The sequence below is a fragment of the Solanum verrucosum genome, unplaced genomic scaffold, assembly GCF_900185275.1.
Source record: "Solanum verrucosum unplaced genomic scaffold, falcon-dt-bn FXZP01000144.1, whole genome shotgun sequence".
Taxonomy (NCBI): Eukaryota; Viridiplantae; Streptophyta; class Magnoliopsida; order Solanales; family Solanaceae; genus Solanum; species Solanum verrucosum.
In genome coordinates this window covers 1,091,958-1,109,034 of record NW_026020773.1, presented here as the reverse complement: position 1 = coordinate 1,109,034, position 17,077 = coordinate 1,091,958, and the positions used below count along the sequence as shown (strand labels likewise).

The 17,077-nt window shown below is 29.2% G+C and overlaps 1 protein-coding gene across 1 annotated transcript; it reads right to left on the bottom strand.

Annotated features, from left to right (window-relative positions):
- Nucleotides 1–1,734: 1,734 nt before the first annotated feature.
- Nucleotides 1,735–6,718, bottom strand: LOC125812892 (uncharacterized). The gene is made up of 9 exons (XM_049492358.1): nucleotides 6,607–6,718; nucleotides 6,368–6,484; nucleotides 5,208–5,535; nucleotides 4,368–4,812; nucleotides 3,661–3,760; nucleotides 3,434–3,493; nucleotides 3,034–3,117; nucleotides 2,723–2,830; nucleotides 1,735–2,049 (listed from the first exon to the last, which is right to left on the bottom strand). Exons 1-9 carry the CDS (start codon nucleotides 6,676–6,678, stop codon nucleotides 1,735–1,737), a joined length of 1,629 nt encoding a protein of 542 aa, XP_049348315.1. The 5' UTR covers nucleotides 6,679–6,718.
- Between the last annotated feature and the right edge of the window lie 10,359 nt (nucleotides 6,719–17,077).

Here is a 17,077-nt window from a genome sequence, read left to right as displayed (position 1 = left end):
TTATGCCAGTAGAAAGTGGAGTGTTGCCACCATGATTGGGAGATGGTGTCGGGATGGGTGGTTTCCATTGAAGAGATGACAACAAAAGGTGTTCATTTGTTGCCTGAATTACAACTTTGTTTCCTGAAAGAATTCGAGCAGCTTCGTTCCGTGTAGCGCCTAGAAAAAATAAAAACAGTAGTGTTAGTGTCATTTTACTACATGTAGAACCTAAAATGTTACTTTGTGATCTCATTGTTGGTATTAGAAAATAATGAATGAGGATTGTGATTATGGTGACTGGTTATTGAAATTGGCTGCATATTTATACCCTTATGAAATAATTAACGTGTTAGAAAGACTTCAAATTTTTCCAAGTTTTCAATTTCATGCAAAAATTTTGACCATTGACTGTTAGGGTTTACAAAAAAATTCGAAATTGAATTCTAGTCTTATATTCAAGAAAAAAAAAAGATTAATAATCGTTTGAGAATTGAAATACACGATGTTGATCCCATAACTAATATATCTTTAAAATAATAAAATTAATTTTATCTAATTCCGTTAATTCAAAAATATATTAGGAGTTTCAAGTTTTACAAGTGAATCGATTTAGAAAACACAATTTGGAGTTTAAACAAATTTAAGATCTTATAAAAGTGAAATATGGGAACAATTATTCGCGAGTACATCAAAGCTTTGCCAGTTCAAAATATTTTCCGAGTTTCAAATGTCTAGTTCAAATTCCGTGACATAATTTCCTAGAGTTTGAAATTTTAGATTATTTTTTTTTTTTTTGAAATTTTCCGTATTTTAGCTAGATATATTCTTATCTAATTTATTTTCACATTAAAAGAGGTTAAATATTGAATAGTTATAAAAAAAAGTGGTTAAATATGAACTTCTTGAGTCATGAGCTATTTGACTTTGATAATAATAAAGTCTTTTTATTTTCTTAGCATGTTTTCTAATGGAATTAAAACGTTTTGACCATTGACTACGTGGAGTTTACACTGAAATATTAAATCGTGATACACTATACAAAAACGTAAAAACAATGTCGAGAAATTTATACGTGTTTTCGTAGCATATATATGTGTGTGGATACACTTTAAAATAACAACAGTTTAAAAAGATTACTAGAACGAAAGTTTGAGATTGTTATAGCAAATACGCGTTCAGATACAATTATTATCCAAATAAATATAATTAGATAGAAATATTACATATGCGTTAACATACATATTAAACTCGTGAATATTTCACAATTATTATGCTATACACTCATACATATACACAATATATTTATTCAGCTACATATTGTATTTATTAATTGTTGGACATGAAATTAAATATTTACTTAAGTTTGTTGTTAACAAAATTCTAATAACTCTATTAAATAAATAAGTATGCCACTAGACATTTGACATTCGTTGGTTTTGTTTAAATCTTTCTTTATTACGTTAGTAGATAAGTGCATCTTTTATTGCATTTCTTTTTTTTTTCTTTTTAAATTAAGCAAACATTACTAATACAAATTAACATCAAACAAATAAAAATGGATTAACTTGTAAAAAATCAAATTAAAGTATACAAATCGCGGTGATAAGATTTGAATAATTAAAATTCAGAGTTAAAAGATAAATAAATAAATAAATATAATGATTGTGATCTTAATAATTATTATATATTTGATAATAATTTATTAAGTGCGAACAAATAGAACATTTTCCCAACTATTGTGATGTTCATAACTCATAAGGGGAGCAAGTATCGAAATTCTGAGGCGTAAGGTTGAACCTCTATCATCTTAGCAAGCGATAGAGATTTCTTTTCCCCTGCGTCAAGGCAATCCATCATCGACTTTTTCAAAGAGCACGAGCTTGGTAATTGACTATACATCCATTCAATTAGTGACTCCATATCATCTGCAAAGTCTTTCATGTGCCATTGCATTAGTTTGGGAACCATTATCTTCTTCTTACTTGTTACTCCTACTGAAGCTTCCAAATACTCCATTTTTGCTCTTTCCAGCTCGTTCGCGATTTCATCCGGTCTGTAGATTCTTAGCTGTAACAACACAACATTGTTATGCTCATGACTAGGAACTTACATTCACGGTGAAAATGTTTGACTCGACACAGAATTTGAAAATTATGATCTAAATAACAGGTAGATATTTTGAAAAATGACAAAATGGTCATTTAAGTTTAAGGGTTGGTTCAAAATAAACCCTTGAGTATGCAACTGAACAATTTTGATCCTTAAAGTTTGTCAAAAATTAACGCTTTTAGTCTACGTCAAAACTAGAGTCTGGTGCAACTTTTTGAGGTGTAATTTCTGATATTTTTTGTTATAGTTTTTTAGTGTCTAGTTTAATTTTGTGGTTTGAATATTTTAGGATTTGGTTGGACTTTTTAGGTGTTTATGGTTCATTTTTTCACAACTATTTTCGTCAAATCTAACGAAATAAATTGTGAATTGGTTGACCAAGACTATAACTTTTGACAAATTGAAGGACCAAAATTGTTCATCACATACTTAAATGGGATTATTTTGAACCTACCTTCAAACTTAAAGGACTCTTTTGTCATTTTTTAAAAATATTTACGTAACTATAAATCATTTCATCAAAAGTAAAATAAAAAGCTTAAAATCAAGTTATTACTATACATAACAATATACCATATTTTTATTGGAACCGACTAAAAAAAATGTGTCACATAAATTGCAACGAACTTACTGCAGGTGAAGACCAACTTCCTCGACATAGTGAAAACGTGACATTAGGTTCTGGATACTCAAGACCATAAGCATTCCTCAAAAATCTTTCGTTATCATCTTTCAATCCCTTTAAATCCAAAATAAATAATTGAATTCATCAAGCCAAAGAATGGTGAAAATTAATTAAAATGTATCTTGTAAGTTCAATTTACAGTTGTTATCTCATATCATCACTCAATTAATATATATCTCCGAAAGTCATTATTTTGTAAATGACTTTCTTAAATAATATAACTATTAGTTGAGTGATCATCTGAGTGTATTACTCACATGCTCAGCGTCCCTTGGATGCCTAAGGATGAAATGTTCGATGGCTAATGCATTAAGTACAATACCACCAACATTTATCGCAGCCTGCAAAAAACGCAAGCATATCATGAAATTAGCAACAGACAAATTATGTAGCCGAAAGAAAAAAAAAATGTTGCTAATCCTATTTAACGACAAATTTATAACATATTATCAAAAAAAATTGTTAGCTAGGGCAATTTAACACAAATTAGAGACATTTTTTTAAAAATTAGAGACAATTAACTGAGTAGCTAATCCATCACTAATAATATTATCAAAAAAATTATGTTAGCTACAAGCAATTTAACGACAGATTAAAGAAAAAGTTAGTAGGTAATTCCATTATTTTTTTTCCGGTGAAATAAAAAATTGTGCATACCTTATTCACGAGAGACAATTGTTCCTCCTCCGTAGAAGGCAAACCGTGTTGTAGAAATGCCTGAATTTAGCATAAACAATAAGTTGTATTATCAGTATTCAGGTCAATTTGTATGCATCAAGACTATTTTTTTTCTACCTAGCTCTCACAAACACGAATACGAAGTTTTTTCTAGCAATTTTATTTTCTTTTTTAATAGAAAAAAAGCTTAACATGTCTTACAGTACATTCATTATGCAGATATTATAGATATTGATCCAAAATGCCAACTTCTGCTTGTTTGTCAAGCAAGTTATGTCCACATTGCTAAATTTTTGCACCATACTCCTATAAAATATTAGGGAAACAATCATAATTAGAAAAGATAGAAATTAGTGATAGACAAATTTCATAGCTAAACAGCAAAATTCATCACTATTGGCCTATTCCTGTTTACCAATGGATTAGCTACAACTTAGCAAAACAACATGTTAGCTTCAAGCAATTTAGAGGTAGATTGTCAAAAAAAAATATGGTAGCTACGAGCAATTTAACAACAAATTATCAAAAGATGGTGTTATTTGCGAGCAATTTAGTAACAAATTATCAAAAGAATATGTTAGCTATGAGCGATTAGTGATATATTATGAAAAAAAATTGTTAGTTGCAAGCAATTTAGCGACATACTATCAAAATAATATGTTAGCTATGAATAATTTAGCGACAATTTATCAAAAAACTATGTTATTGCGAGTAATTTAGCAACATATTATAAAAAAAAGCAATTTAGCAACAAATTATCAAAAGAATATGTTAGTTGCGAGCAATTTAGTGATAGATTATCAACTGCTTAACAAAAGAACACGTTAGCTACGAGCTATTTATCAACAAATTAGTGACAAAGTTCATAGCTAATTCCAGTATTTCTACTTATAGTGAAATTTGAAAAAGGTACCTCAACTTTCCCATTTGAGGAAGACATTCAGATATATGGCTTGTATTAAGAGAAGTTCTTGAGACTTGGATGAAATTCTTGTATGATCCAATCTCTCCATGGCTTCCATCAGTGTCTAACAAGATCCCATAAGGATCAAGATTAGACGCGTAATCGTTGAACGCGAACGTTGGAGCATCAACAGCAGCTGATGAACAAGTTTTGCTACATATGAAGCTGCTTTTGGCTTTCTTGGAGGAAATTAGAGATTGTTTTACCATAGAAGTAGATGACCCTTTACTCTCTAATGATGCCTTGTTTAACTTAAGGTATATACTTATTAAACATTTGAGTACTTCTTCCGATAACTTATTTGGCGTTTCAGTTTCCATTTCTATATCTGCAGATTGACTGTGGTGTCTGCGCCAGCTTCTTGAACCTCTGGAACTACTCTCAACTATTTCCTCTGATTAATTCCACAACAAACAAAATTTTTTTGACAATGTTAGTATATTTGGATGTTACTATAGCTATTAAGTTTGAGTAAAAATTTTTTCCAAACTAGTATCAGAGCCTCTATGACTTTGGTTGAGATTTCAAATATAACAAAAAAAAAGGGAAGATAATGCTTCAATAATTGGAGGATTGATGACAAGTCCATCATCAACAACAAAAAAATGATGGTGATTAATGACAAATGCGTCAACAAAATTGAAGGTTGGTAACAAGTGCATCAACGAAAATTGGAGGTTGGTGATGTATACATCAATGAAATAAAGGAAAATATGGCTAGAAGTTGTAATTATTTTTTATGAGCGGTCAAATATGTAACTTTTTCGAGTACTAAGTATATTGACTTACCGGTGAGATCAATTGGAGTGTGGAAGTCTATGGAGGAACCAACAGTGGCTCTTCTTTCTTTTCGAATTCGATATTGTTTTCTTAGTTGTTGATAGTTACTTGATCTCGAGGCCACAGGGGGTTCAACATCTTTGTGTACTACTGGGCGAGGAGGCGGTAATTGCTTTGAAATCAATCGTTGATGTTGCACTTGTTTAAGTTGCAACATTTCCCATTTTTCGGCTAACTCTTTCTCTCTGTACAACTTTAGCTTTAGCACGTCGACTTTTCTCTCTAACCAAGCTATCTCTTCTTCCGTGGTAACCATTTCTTCTAGTAGATGTTGAACCTGTAGTGACAGGTTCAAAATTTAAAGTTTACGACAGTCACAACAAACATAGAGAAAGCTTGACAAAGGATATACGATTTGAAAATTTGTCTTTTATTGACTTTTTTGCATTAGAGTATCTATCCATCCAAAACTACAAATTAAATTAGAGAAGAATGTTGTTAGAAAATCGCTAAAAATTTTTTATAGATGTTTCATGAAATTTCGCTTGTCGGTGAAGGAGTTTCGAATGGAAAAACCGTCAATTTAAATAAAAAATTAGTGATATTCTGATAGTGAAAGAAGCGGAAGATAATATATATGTATGCCCTCCGACATTCACACACTTTGGTCTTTAGTATCTATTTGACCATCTTTAACCAAAAATTCAAACTAACGAAGAAACACTATCAGAAAATTGCTAATTTTTTACAGACATTTCCGTGGGAAATTGGCTCGTTGGTAAGCAGTTTTAGACAATAAAAGCCATTGGGAACGTTATCAATGAGCCAATTCCCATAGAAAAATTAGTGATCTTCTGATAACAAAAGAAACAAATGATATATATACCCTACAACATTCACATAATTTGGTCTTAAGCTTATATTTGACTATCTATATCCAAAAAAATCAAACTAAATGAGAAACACTATTAGGAAAATGCTAATTTTTTTTGAAAATTTCTTATAGAATTTGTCCAAAATTGACTTGTTGGTAAAAAGTTTCAGATGGAAAAGTCATCAGAAACGTTATCGACAAGCCAAATTTCTTGACGGATTACATCAGAAATTTTTTATAGAAAATTAGCGATTTTCTAATAGTGACTAAAAGCAGAAGATATATATTTACGTACCCGGCGAGGGAGGGTGGATAGGCAAGGAAAAGAACCAACATTTGGTCTTTGTAATGCATATTGCAAAACTGTTTTCAGTTGAAGTTGCCCATCTAATTCTTCTCGCAATTCCTCAACCTATTAACAATACATACGAATATTCAAAAATGTCAACAGGTGTGTGTCAGACACAAATACGTACGATAATATTTTTGAAAAATCCGAACAACATAGCTAGACAATATTAATATAATTATTACCTCTTCTTCAAGAAGTATTTTTTTCTGTTTCTCATCACTTGGCTGCATCAACAAGTCTTCAAATTTCATCATTCAAAAATGAAATACTTTTTTTGCCCAATTTTCAAAATTATTTAGCCAAGATATGTGTGAATATTTGATTCATTCACATATTTAAGATATGATAATTAATGTGGAAAAAAAAAGTGAACGTGAGTTGCACCAACAAACTTGTAAGGACAAATTGAGGTGAGACAGGACGTGATGTCCATGAACTGTTTTAATATTCAACCGTTTGTCTGGTTGTCACAAGGGAATCATATGGTTGGTTACAAGTTCGATAAGATTCAGTAATTTCGATTCAAATTTTATATTCGTGCTAAAAGAAATGTTTGATAGGTACTTTTTCTGTTTTAATTTATTTATCTTAGTTACTATGTGAACAATCAAAAAGAAAAAAATTGACCATATTTTTATCAAATATTATTTAAATAATTTGAATTGTTGACTACCATGACTTATAATAATACTTTTATGTAGTATCTAAATATGTAAATTTTATTCCATGAAAAAATGAATAGTTCATATCCGAATTCACATTGAATATTAGTTATTTCGACCAATCTAAACCAAACCAATACAAATAGAAAGATATTGAGTATACATATCAGTTCAGCTATACAACAATAACATACTCGTTGTAATCTCAAAAGTGAAGTTAATTACTGGAAAGTGATGTGTTATTCGGGAGCGAAGCTACAACCAATTAAGAATGTGCAGCTGAACAACCTTCATCAAAAAATTACACCTCCACCTAATCTATTAGCTATCTCTGCTATTCTTTTTAATTATTATTATTATTCAAATTGCTTTTTTATCTGTCTCCGATGGCGCATCCCGCAAATTACTAAGTAATCTATTAATTAATTAATTTTTTATCATTTTTTATGAGTCGAATCTATAATAATCTTTAAACAAGAAGTGAAGGGTGTTTACTTGAGAAAATCCACAATTCAAGTAAAATATATAAATCTAATAGTGAAAAAGAAATACAGTAATACTGAAAAAAGTCATATTGAAAATAATGAACAAAAGAAGATCAACGATAATAAATAATACAATAATCAAAATAAATTAATAAATGGTCTAGAATCCATAAACTTAACTTTGACCTTTTATTTTTTGTTCATAAATAAAGTGATTGCAATACAGTCACGAGCATAATTATAGTACCTAAAAATATTATTGGTGGCATCTTATTTGACTTTGAAGAATAAACATAAAATACTTTATATGCTTTGTTAATTCTTAACAACTTTACAAGTTACAACTCATGTATTAAATATACAAAAATTAAGTGATGTAAATACTTATAATTAATTATTTTTCACCAAGTACACAACTTTCGTACTATTAATTAGAAATTGTGTACCTTCAAACAAAATAGCTTCATGTTGTCCGTTGTCTCAATTTATATGAACATAAATTGAATTTTGAAAGTCAAACTTTCTAATTTTGATCATGAATTTAGATTTTTTTTTAAAAATAAAATTTATATATTTGAAAATTATGTTAAAAGTATTTTAAATTATAATAATTGATAATTAAAAATATTTAAAAGGTAGATGAAACTTTTGGAACTAAAAAAAGTTCGATCAACTTTTGAAATCCGAATACGACCACGTCAACTCATGGCTAACTTTTTAGTGATTTTTCTATATATATGTATATATATAAGATCTGAACGACTGAGCCAAAATTATTAAATTCAGATAAACCCGCATCATTGACAATACATCCACCCCTACAACGATATATGTTCTCTTTGAAGAATTAAATTCCGAATTATATGCTTTGTGAGAAATAAAATAAAAAATAAATCAGTATATTATGAGAAAAGAAATACGATAAAAACAAAATGAATAAGGTATATATCTAGTCGATCGGCCAAACCAATTACATTTAGTAGACAAATATACACTATTTTGTTTTTTAAAATGTATATTTTATGTACATCATTCAATAATATACCATAAAATACACATATACTGACTATTATTTTGATGAACGATTAGATAATATAGTTTTTTCGGGTAAGGTTTGGGCAATTTAACGGGTCACGGTAGGGCTATTTCACCCAACCCGTTAAACGTTGGGCGGGCTAGACAGATTAAATGATGATATTGAATCTTGATTGCCAGTGCCATCATTGGGAGTTGGTGGTCGGACAGGACGCCATTGTAGAGATGGTAACAAAAGGTGTTCATTTGCCCTCCAAATTGCAATATTTTTTTCATTATCATGTGAAAGAATTCGAGCAGCTTCATTTTGTTTAGTGCTTAGAAGAAGCAAAAACAATAGTAGCATCAATATTTTAGTACTACACATAGAAGCTAAAATGTTAGAACTACTTATCTGTGATTTCATTTTCTTGAGATAATTGGAATGAGAAATTGGAGTTTAAATCACAAGGGATATTTATAGTCATGAAAATAATTAACGCGTTACCAAAAGTCGTTCAAACTTTTACAATTTTTTTTAATTTCATGAAAAAAGGATTTGACCATTGACTTCTAGGGTTTATGAAAAAAAAGAAAATTGAAGTTGAACTAGTCCTATGAAAATTAAATGAAAACACATTGGATATTTTACAAATTAGACCAAAATCATCTATATAAAAATATTAAAACAAAAAAAAATTGAATTTGCTTGCCAGAGTGAAATCGATTACAAGTGCTCGATCGATCAGATAGGATAGAAACGAATAAGAAAGTTCAATCTTCCAAAGGCCTTCAAAGAGATGGGCTTTAGGGGACAATACTTTTTGTGGTTTGCGTACGAAAAAGTCAAATATTCTACGCAGACTTGATTTATTGAAATTTTTGCTTGAAAAAATGCTTTCAAGCTTAAACTTATTTATTTAGTTCTATAGACATAAGAGTATATTTTTGTAGGCTTGAAATAATTGAGAAAAGAATAATACGAAGGAAAAAAGAGTAATAATTTTTTTCTTTTTCTTTATAAAATCATTTTTCAAAATTCAACTACAAAGTTTAAAGATATACGTCCCCAATTACCAACTTTAATTCAAAAACTCAAAATCAATTTTCTACATATGTTAGAAGTCAAGTACACCTTTCCCCTTCTTCAATTTATAGACATTAATAAATTAGGAAATTAAATTTGGAATTATTCTTCGAGTTATAAATTAATTAATTCAAATAGTCAAACGTAAAGAAGAGGTAAACCATATTAAATAAATAGAGAGAAAAAGAGAAGGGCATTTCCTCTATTTTTAAAAGATATATAATTTTGTTAAGCTTTCTTAGAAGGGAATTTTTTTTATAAATTAGTGTTGTAATCCTCTGCTCTAAGTTTACTTATGATCACAAGTCAAACAAAATTTGATCTATAAAAAATAATTAATCTAAATTATCATTATTTATGTATTAAAACACAACTAGTTAAAGATGCTGACAGTTCAAATAGAAAAAGATGGACTAATTAACTTCGAAGTGTGTTTAATACATAAATAGGTTAGAATACATGAATAATATAAAAAATCTTTAAGCCTCAATGCACATAATAAGTCGAATTATATTTTGTATATAATATGAAATCCTTTATCATCACATAAACCTGCACTCAATTTTTCATATATTTAGATTTATTTTTTTATGTGGTTTGATCTGTTTTTTTTATTTATTTATTAGTTCGTTCCAGACGATCGATACATTTCTCTATTTGAAAATATTTTATCATGAAATCTTTAGTTATACTATCAAGCATAAGCTTATTAGCTACAAAGATATCAATATGTTTGAAATTTCAAGTTATTCATATTTTTTTCTTAAATATCGTATCAAATCAAATATTACGCCATAAAACAAAACTTTGATGGTACACATGACTCTCTGTACTGTCAAGTTTACTATGGTGCCAAGTTTACAAATTTTATATTTTCAATTTTTCAAGTTACAATTAATTTTGAATTGTTCAGCCAAAACATTGCACTTTTATGTAGACAAAAAACACAGAAAATGATGAAGCATTTCATTTTCATAAATATGAAAATATATACTATATAATAAGTCTAGACAATGATAGTGCGTAACTATTTTTTATATTATCAGGTCATTTGAAAAGTAATTCTATAAAATTTTCGACATTGGCAATTGAGATATTGGAAAAGTATGTATCATATTGAGATAAAGTTAACATTTATGTTATATAAAAATAAAAAAGTACAGGAAAAATTAAAGAATCTGTCCAAGTCAAACTGCACATAAGGCAGCTCAAATCTAAAAAAAATAAAAATAAAATCAAGTCAGTGACGATTACATTGTTAGTATGTAAAACTTAAACTCTCTTCTTTTATTTGATGTTCAGTGGAAGAGGTTGGAAGTGGTGGAGGATGTGAAAAAATATCTTTACGACCAACAAAATTCCTTTGTGATACTTGACTGACCATGTTAGTACGAGCATTAGTACCGGGATTTGATCCAGGAGGACGAACTGGACGCCATTGCAAAGATGGTAATAAAAGATAATTAGTTTCTTCTTTATGTTCAAGAAATCTTGATGCTTCACTTGTTTCTATTTTTAAAAATAGAAAAAATAGCAAGATTATACAACAAGTAGCAAAAAAATTGTTATTTGCCATGTTAATTTAATTTGTTGGAAAAAAATAAGATGGAGTTTGAAAGAGTTTATGATTTTGGTGAATAAAGTTAGTGTGATGTGATTATAATTAATTTGTTGTGTATTTATACTCATTATAGAACGTGTTGCTACGACTTTGATTTTTTCATGATTTTCTAATTTTTCAATTTTGTGGTGATATTTGACCATTGACTGTTTGTGGGTCAAAAAAAGAATTAAGCCAAAAAAGAAAATCATATTGAACTGGTCATATATTATATATGAGAGAAGAAAAGAATATATAAAAATAAATAAAACTAGAACTGGTCATATGCTAGAGAAGCAACAGAAAAAAACTCATAAAATCATTTTTTTATTTCTAATCCGATATTTGATAATCTCGTAATTTTTTTTGATTAATTCAGTTTCGTATCACGTACTTTTAACAGAAAATCCATTTAAGAGGAAAACAATCAATTTTTGCTTTAACTATCTGATGTATATAACATATCAATACGATTAATTTAAATACACACATAAAAAGAAGGCTCACCATAGAAGTTTTTAGAGTTTCCTACAAAGGAATGACTTCTAATTAATTAAGGATCACACTCGAAATATCATATTAATAGTCGGTGTCAGGTATCGGGGTCGGATATCGAGGTCGGGGTCCTGTGTCGGGTCAGGGTCGGGTCTTGAGTCAAGGTTGGGGTTGGGGTCAGGTGTCAAGTAGAGTGTCGAGGGTCGGGGTCGGGGTCATGTGTCGGGTTCAGGGACGGGTCTTGAGTCAGTGTTGGGGTTGGGGTCAGGTGTCAGGTAGAGTGTCGAGGTCGGGTCTCATGTCGAGTATCGGGGTTGGGATTGGAGTTGAGTCTCGGTCTCGGGGTCGAATCCCAACTCAACAATTGGATCCTGAATTAGACTGGGAGTCGTGGTCGATCGGGTCGAATCAGATACCAGGTCGGGGTCGCTCTTGGATTTTGTGTTGGGGTCAGGTTCGAGTGCTAGGATCATATTCCAATTCGAAAGTTGGGTCTCGTATCGGAAATGCTCAAGGTTAGGTCCTGGGTTGGGTCTTGGGATCATGTCTCACTTCGGGTCATGGTCAGGGTTTTTTATTTTATTTTTTCTTTTAAAAAAGACCCCATTGGGCCAATTGATTTGAAATAAAACATTTGTGGTCATGGTCAGGATCGAATCCCAATTCGAATGTCAGGCCCCGTGTGGGGAGTAGGGTCAGGTCCCAGATTGAGTGTCGGGGTCGAGTGCTGAATCGATTATTAACACATCCGCCTCCTACACATTTTTCATAAATAAATAGAAAAATAAAAAGATGATATATATTATTCCACTAATTACTACATGACTTATGATGGACAATTAGTACAATTGGCCTTTTTTTTTTACTTCAATTATGAAATAAAAAAATGAATAGAACAATGAAACAAAACTAAGGTCTATAAGTGCAAAAAAATGTCATGAATTGAGTCATTTTAAGTGTCTTTACATACTATATTTTTGTGGATGTTGCTTTTATGATGTGGATACTTTATCATTGTTGGAAGAAGGAAGAGGAGGAGGAGGAGCCACCTTCTTATGACCTGTAAAGTTCTTTTTAGATATCTGACTTGTCATGTTTGTACAACAATTGGTACCAGGATTTGGTTCGGGAGGAGGAACAGGACGCCATTGCTGATATTGTTCATTTCCCCTCCAAACACTTTCTTCTTGATCTTCTTTATTTTCAAGAAATCTTGCTCCTTCACTTGTTTCCATGATTTTATATGAAAAGTAAATGAAGCAAAGATTATACAAATTAAATGTAGAAATACCCTCCTATACATTCATCAATTTGTTAATGCAAATAGAAGAGATTAGTTATATAGATCTCCTTCTACATCTAAGTTATTAAAAGTTTAACTAGTAAAAAAAATTGCCTTGTCAAACCTCCTTCTTATGCTAGGTAATTGCCATTTGTCGAGTTGAAATGGTCCCTTCACCTCTTTCGAAAGATGTTGAAAAGAGTAGTAGAATATGTTATTTCCACTCATTAATGGCGATTTAGCCAAAATGTCCGCTACCTAATTAGCCTCTCTAATATGATCCCTCTCAATGGAGAATTATTGAATTTATATAATCCCTCTCTTAACATGTAGCGTTTTCATTTTTTTCATGGTGTGATTTTGACCGTCAACTCTTGGTGTCACAAATAAATTTAGAAATTGAATTAGTCATATGTAAGATAATTAAAATAGATTAACCTAATAATATTAATTAATCATATTTAGTACACCAAGATATGCTACTTTTCCCATTTATTTAAACGGGGAAAAGAGAAACAACCAAAATCAAGTTTGAGTTTGGTTGTTGGGTTGCGGTTCAGGTTTACTTGGGGGTTCATTTAAAATAGATAATGTAAATTAAAATTAGGTAATTTTGGTTACTTTGGATAATTAAATCCATCCAAATTAGGGGTATTTGTGTTAAGTTTAGTAACGATAAAGATATAAATAGCTCAATAATATGACGAATGACAAAATTAACAAATAAACGAAGGATATACATATTTTTTACCCCTTGCCTTTTATGTTATTTGGTACAATTATTAGGTGAAAAATGATTGGATTGAATTAAAACTAAGTTGATCATAGCAAATCAAGTTAATAAATGTGTCATACTCTCAACCCACTCGAAATATGTGTGGTTCAATTATCAATACTCTAATCCAATCACTCATCTTGACCTAATTTAAGTATAAATATACTGTATATTAAAAGTAAATATTGTTCCACCAACTTTAACTGATATGATTTTTAATTATTGACCCGACCTATAAAACTCTGGACGGGTTACAAAGATTTGGACATAAATAAATTTCCACCTCTAGGTTAGGTCTAACTCAACCATTATTTTCTACTATTATAAAAGTATGGGTAGAGATGTGGTATCAACATATTAGCTTATTGTCAATAAATTCAAACTCAGGGGCAGTTTCGTCTTTTCATTATGTAACGTGTTATGAGCTAAATTCATGTTGGATGGATATATACATAGTTCATAGTTGTGATGTGGAGTATAAGCAATAGATCGACATGCCAAATATAATGTGAAACTCTTTTTTGAATTTGTGTAATATAACTTGAAGTATTTTTTTTTATTGTAACAAAAATTTATATCATCTAGTACAAACAAAAACACTTGCAATAATTAAATCAATATGAAGATGATATAAGTTATTCCATTAATTACTGCATGCCATATGAAGAATTTGTATATCGACCATTCTTTTACTTCTTTTGTGAAGCATGATGGTAGACGATACATGATAAAAATAAATAAAACAATGAAACAAATGTCCAACATTATCCAAAAATTATCAATTGAGTCATTTTTAGAGTTTTAATTAAAAGGTAGTAAGTAATATGTATTCCTAGGGTTGTAGCAACATAAATGATGCATCGCCTATTTATTATTCAGAAACCAAAATGAACACGCCTATCACCTACTATATTGTAGGTGGATGTTGCATGCTTTACGTGACTTGTTATCTTCAATGGGTAGCCATGCTAATTTCAACTTCCTTACGACCTAGAGGAGGATGGGAAACTTTCTTACGACCTGCAAAATTTCTTTCTGATATTTGACTTGTCACGGCATTAGTACCAGGATTAGATCGGGGAGAACGAACGGGGCGCCATTGCAAAGATGGTAACAAAAGATTTTCTTTTCCCTTCCAAATTATGACTTCTTGTTTATGTTCAAGGAATCTTGTTGCTTCACTTGTTTCAAAAAATTGGAACAAAAAAAGAAGCAAAATTACACAACAAGAAGTAGCAAAAAGATTGTTACTTTGTGTTGCCATATTGATTTAATTTGTTAGAAAATTAAGATGGATATTGAAGACTAATTATATGATTTTAATGAATTTGATAATTAATGAGATTGTGATGAATCATTAAGACATTTGGTGTATTTATACACTTATTATAACGTGTTGCTACTACTAATTAATTTGATTTTTTTCTCAAATTGTTATTTTCAGTTTCATGGTATAATGTGGAATTGACATTGACTATTGACTACTTGACATCACAAAAAATATATTCAAGATATTGAACTAGTCATATGTGAGCTGAAAAAATAGAGAATAAATTTAGGTCTTTTAGTTTTTTATGTTTTATTTTTTGTTAAAATTACTCAAAAATTTGTTAGTATTTTGATAACTTTCTTTGATATAATTTTAGATCAATCTTTTTTCTTTTTATCACCCTTTTTAATGACTATATACTTGCAAATGGACTATTTTGCACAAATCTTAATCATTTCAACGACATCTGAATGTTCATGACTTGATATAAATATCGAATATTTATATATTTCGATCAAGAATATATGTAAATAAATTAATCACCTAGCATTTTTATTAATGTTTGGGATAAATAATTTTATTTTTGTAACCTTAATAAAAAGTTAAATCTTTCTTACTCAACAATTACTTTGTTTGAATCAATCCAACAAACAAGACGAAAGAGATTTATGAATAGAAGTCACATAAAGAGAATTGAAAGGTTGATTTTATATTGTTTCACTTTTTCACGTCAATTCCAACAATTAATAGTTACATTGTAAGGAAAATAGGAAACAAAATAGAGGATACAGACTTTGAAGCGTGAAAATTGATATTTAAAAATAAATAAAAATACAAATAAAAATAAAAATAAAAATAAAAATAAAAATAAAAATAGTATTATATGAATATAAACAATTCTCTTTAAGATACAATAAAGTCGTTTATATATGTTAATATTTGTAGATTTTTCTTCTTAGTTACTTCATAAAGGAAGACTTAATTTATAGAGTTATAAAAGTGACTATTTTTAAATAGTCATCTTATTTCATGAACAAATATATTCATTTAAATTCAAGTTTAAAAAAAAAAATTGAAAATTAAGACTATTAATATATAAATAATTCAAACTTATTTCACCTGTCATTATAGGATAATTTCATTTTACCTATATTATAATTAGCTTACATGCCTGAGTAACAATTAAGGGGGTTGTAGTTTTAGAAGCAAGTTATATAGAGATTAATTATGTATAAAGTAATAATACATGAATTGTAGTGTATAAATTATTAAATTAGTAATATAGAGATTAATTGTCATGCGGTGACACTATAATACGGATATTATAAGGTAGGGATTAATTATTTACTTGCTCAATGTTTAATTTTTATTGTATTAAAAATTAGTGTGTAATGTATATTTTAAAATATATCTTCAAACAAATAAAATAATTGTTATTATGTTGGGGGTTATTTTTGTCATTCAATATAATAATCTTGATTCAATATAATAGTCTTTTGCACAATAAATTCAAATTTTATTTCTATCTAAAAAAAAAAAACTCACTCACCCAACAAATTCAAAGTTGCGTCGTTCACATTAGGGCAGTTCAAAATCGATTAGAAATTGATAATTTTAAATTGAAAAAATAAGTTATTGATTTGTCGGTAACATAATAGATATTAGTTTAACAGTTTTAATTTTTTTAATTATTATCGGGTTATCAATTCTTAACAGTTTGAGGTTTTTTTTTAATGGGTTAAACGATAATCCGATAGTAAATTAATAAATTATATTTATACCATTCGGTATATAAAGTCATTGACTTAGGGTTTAGTTTCACATTTTTTTATTTTTGGTAGTCTCAAACTTTAAGTTATTCTACAATGTGTTAGTATTTCTTTTGAACAAGATGTCATCTATCAAATTCATGTGCATGCATGGTTTATTTGGTTTATCACCATGTTTCAAAGTGATTTTCATCAATTGTTTATTTTTGTGTGT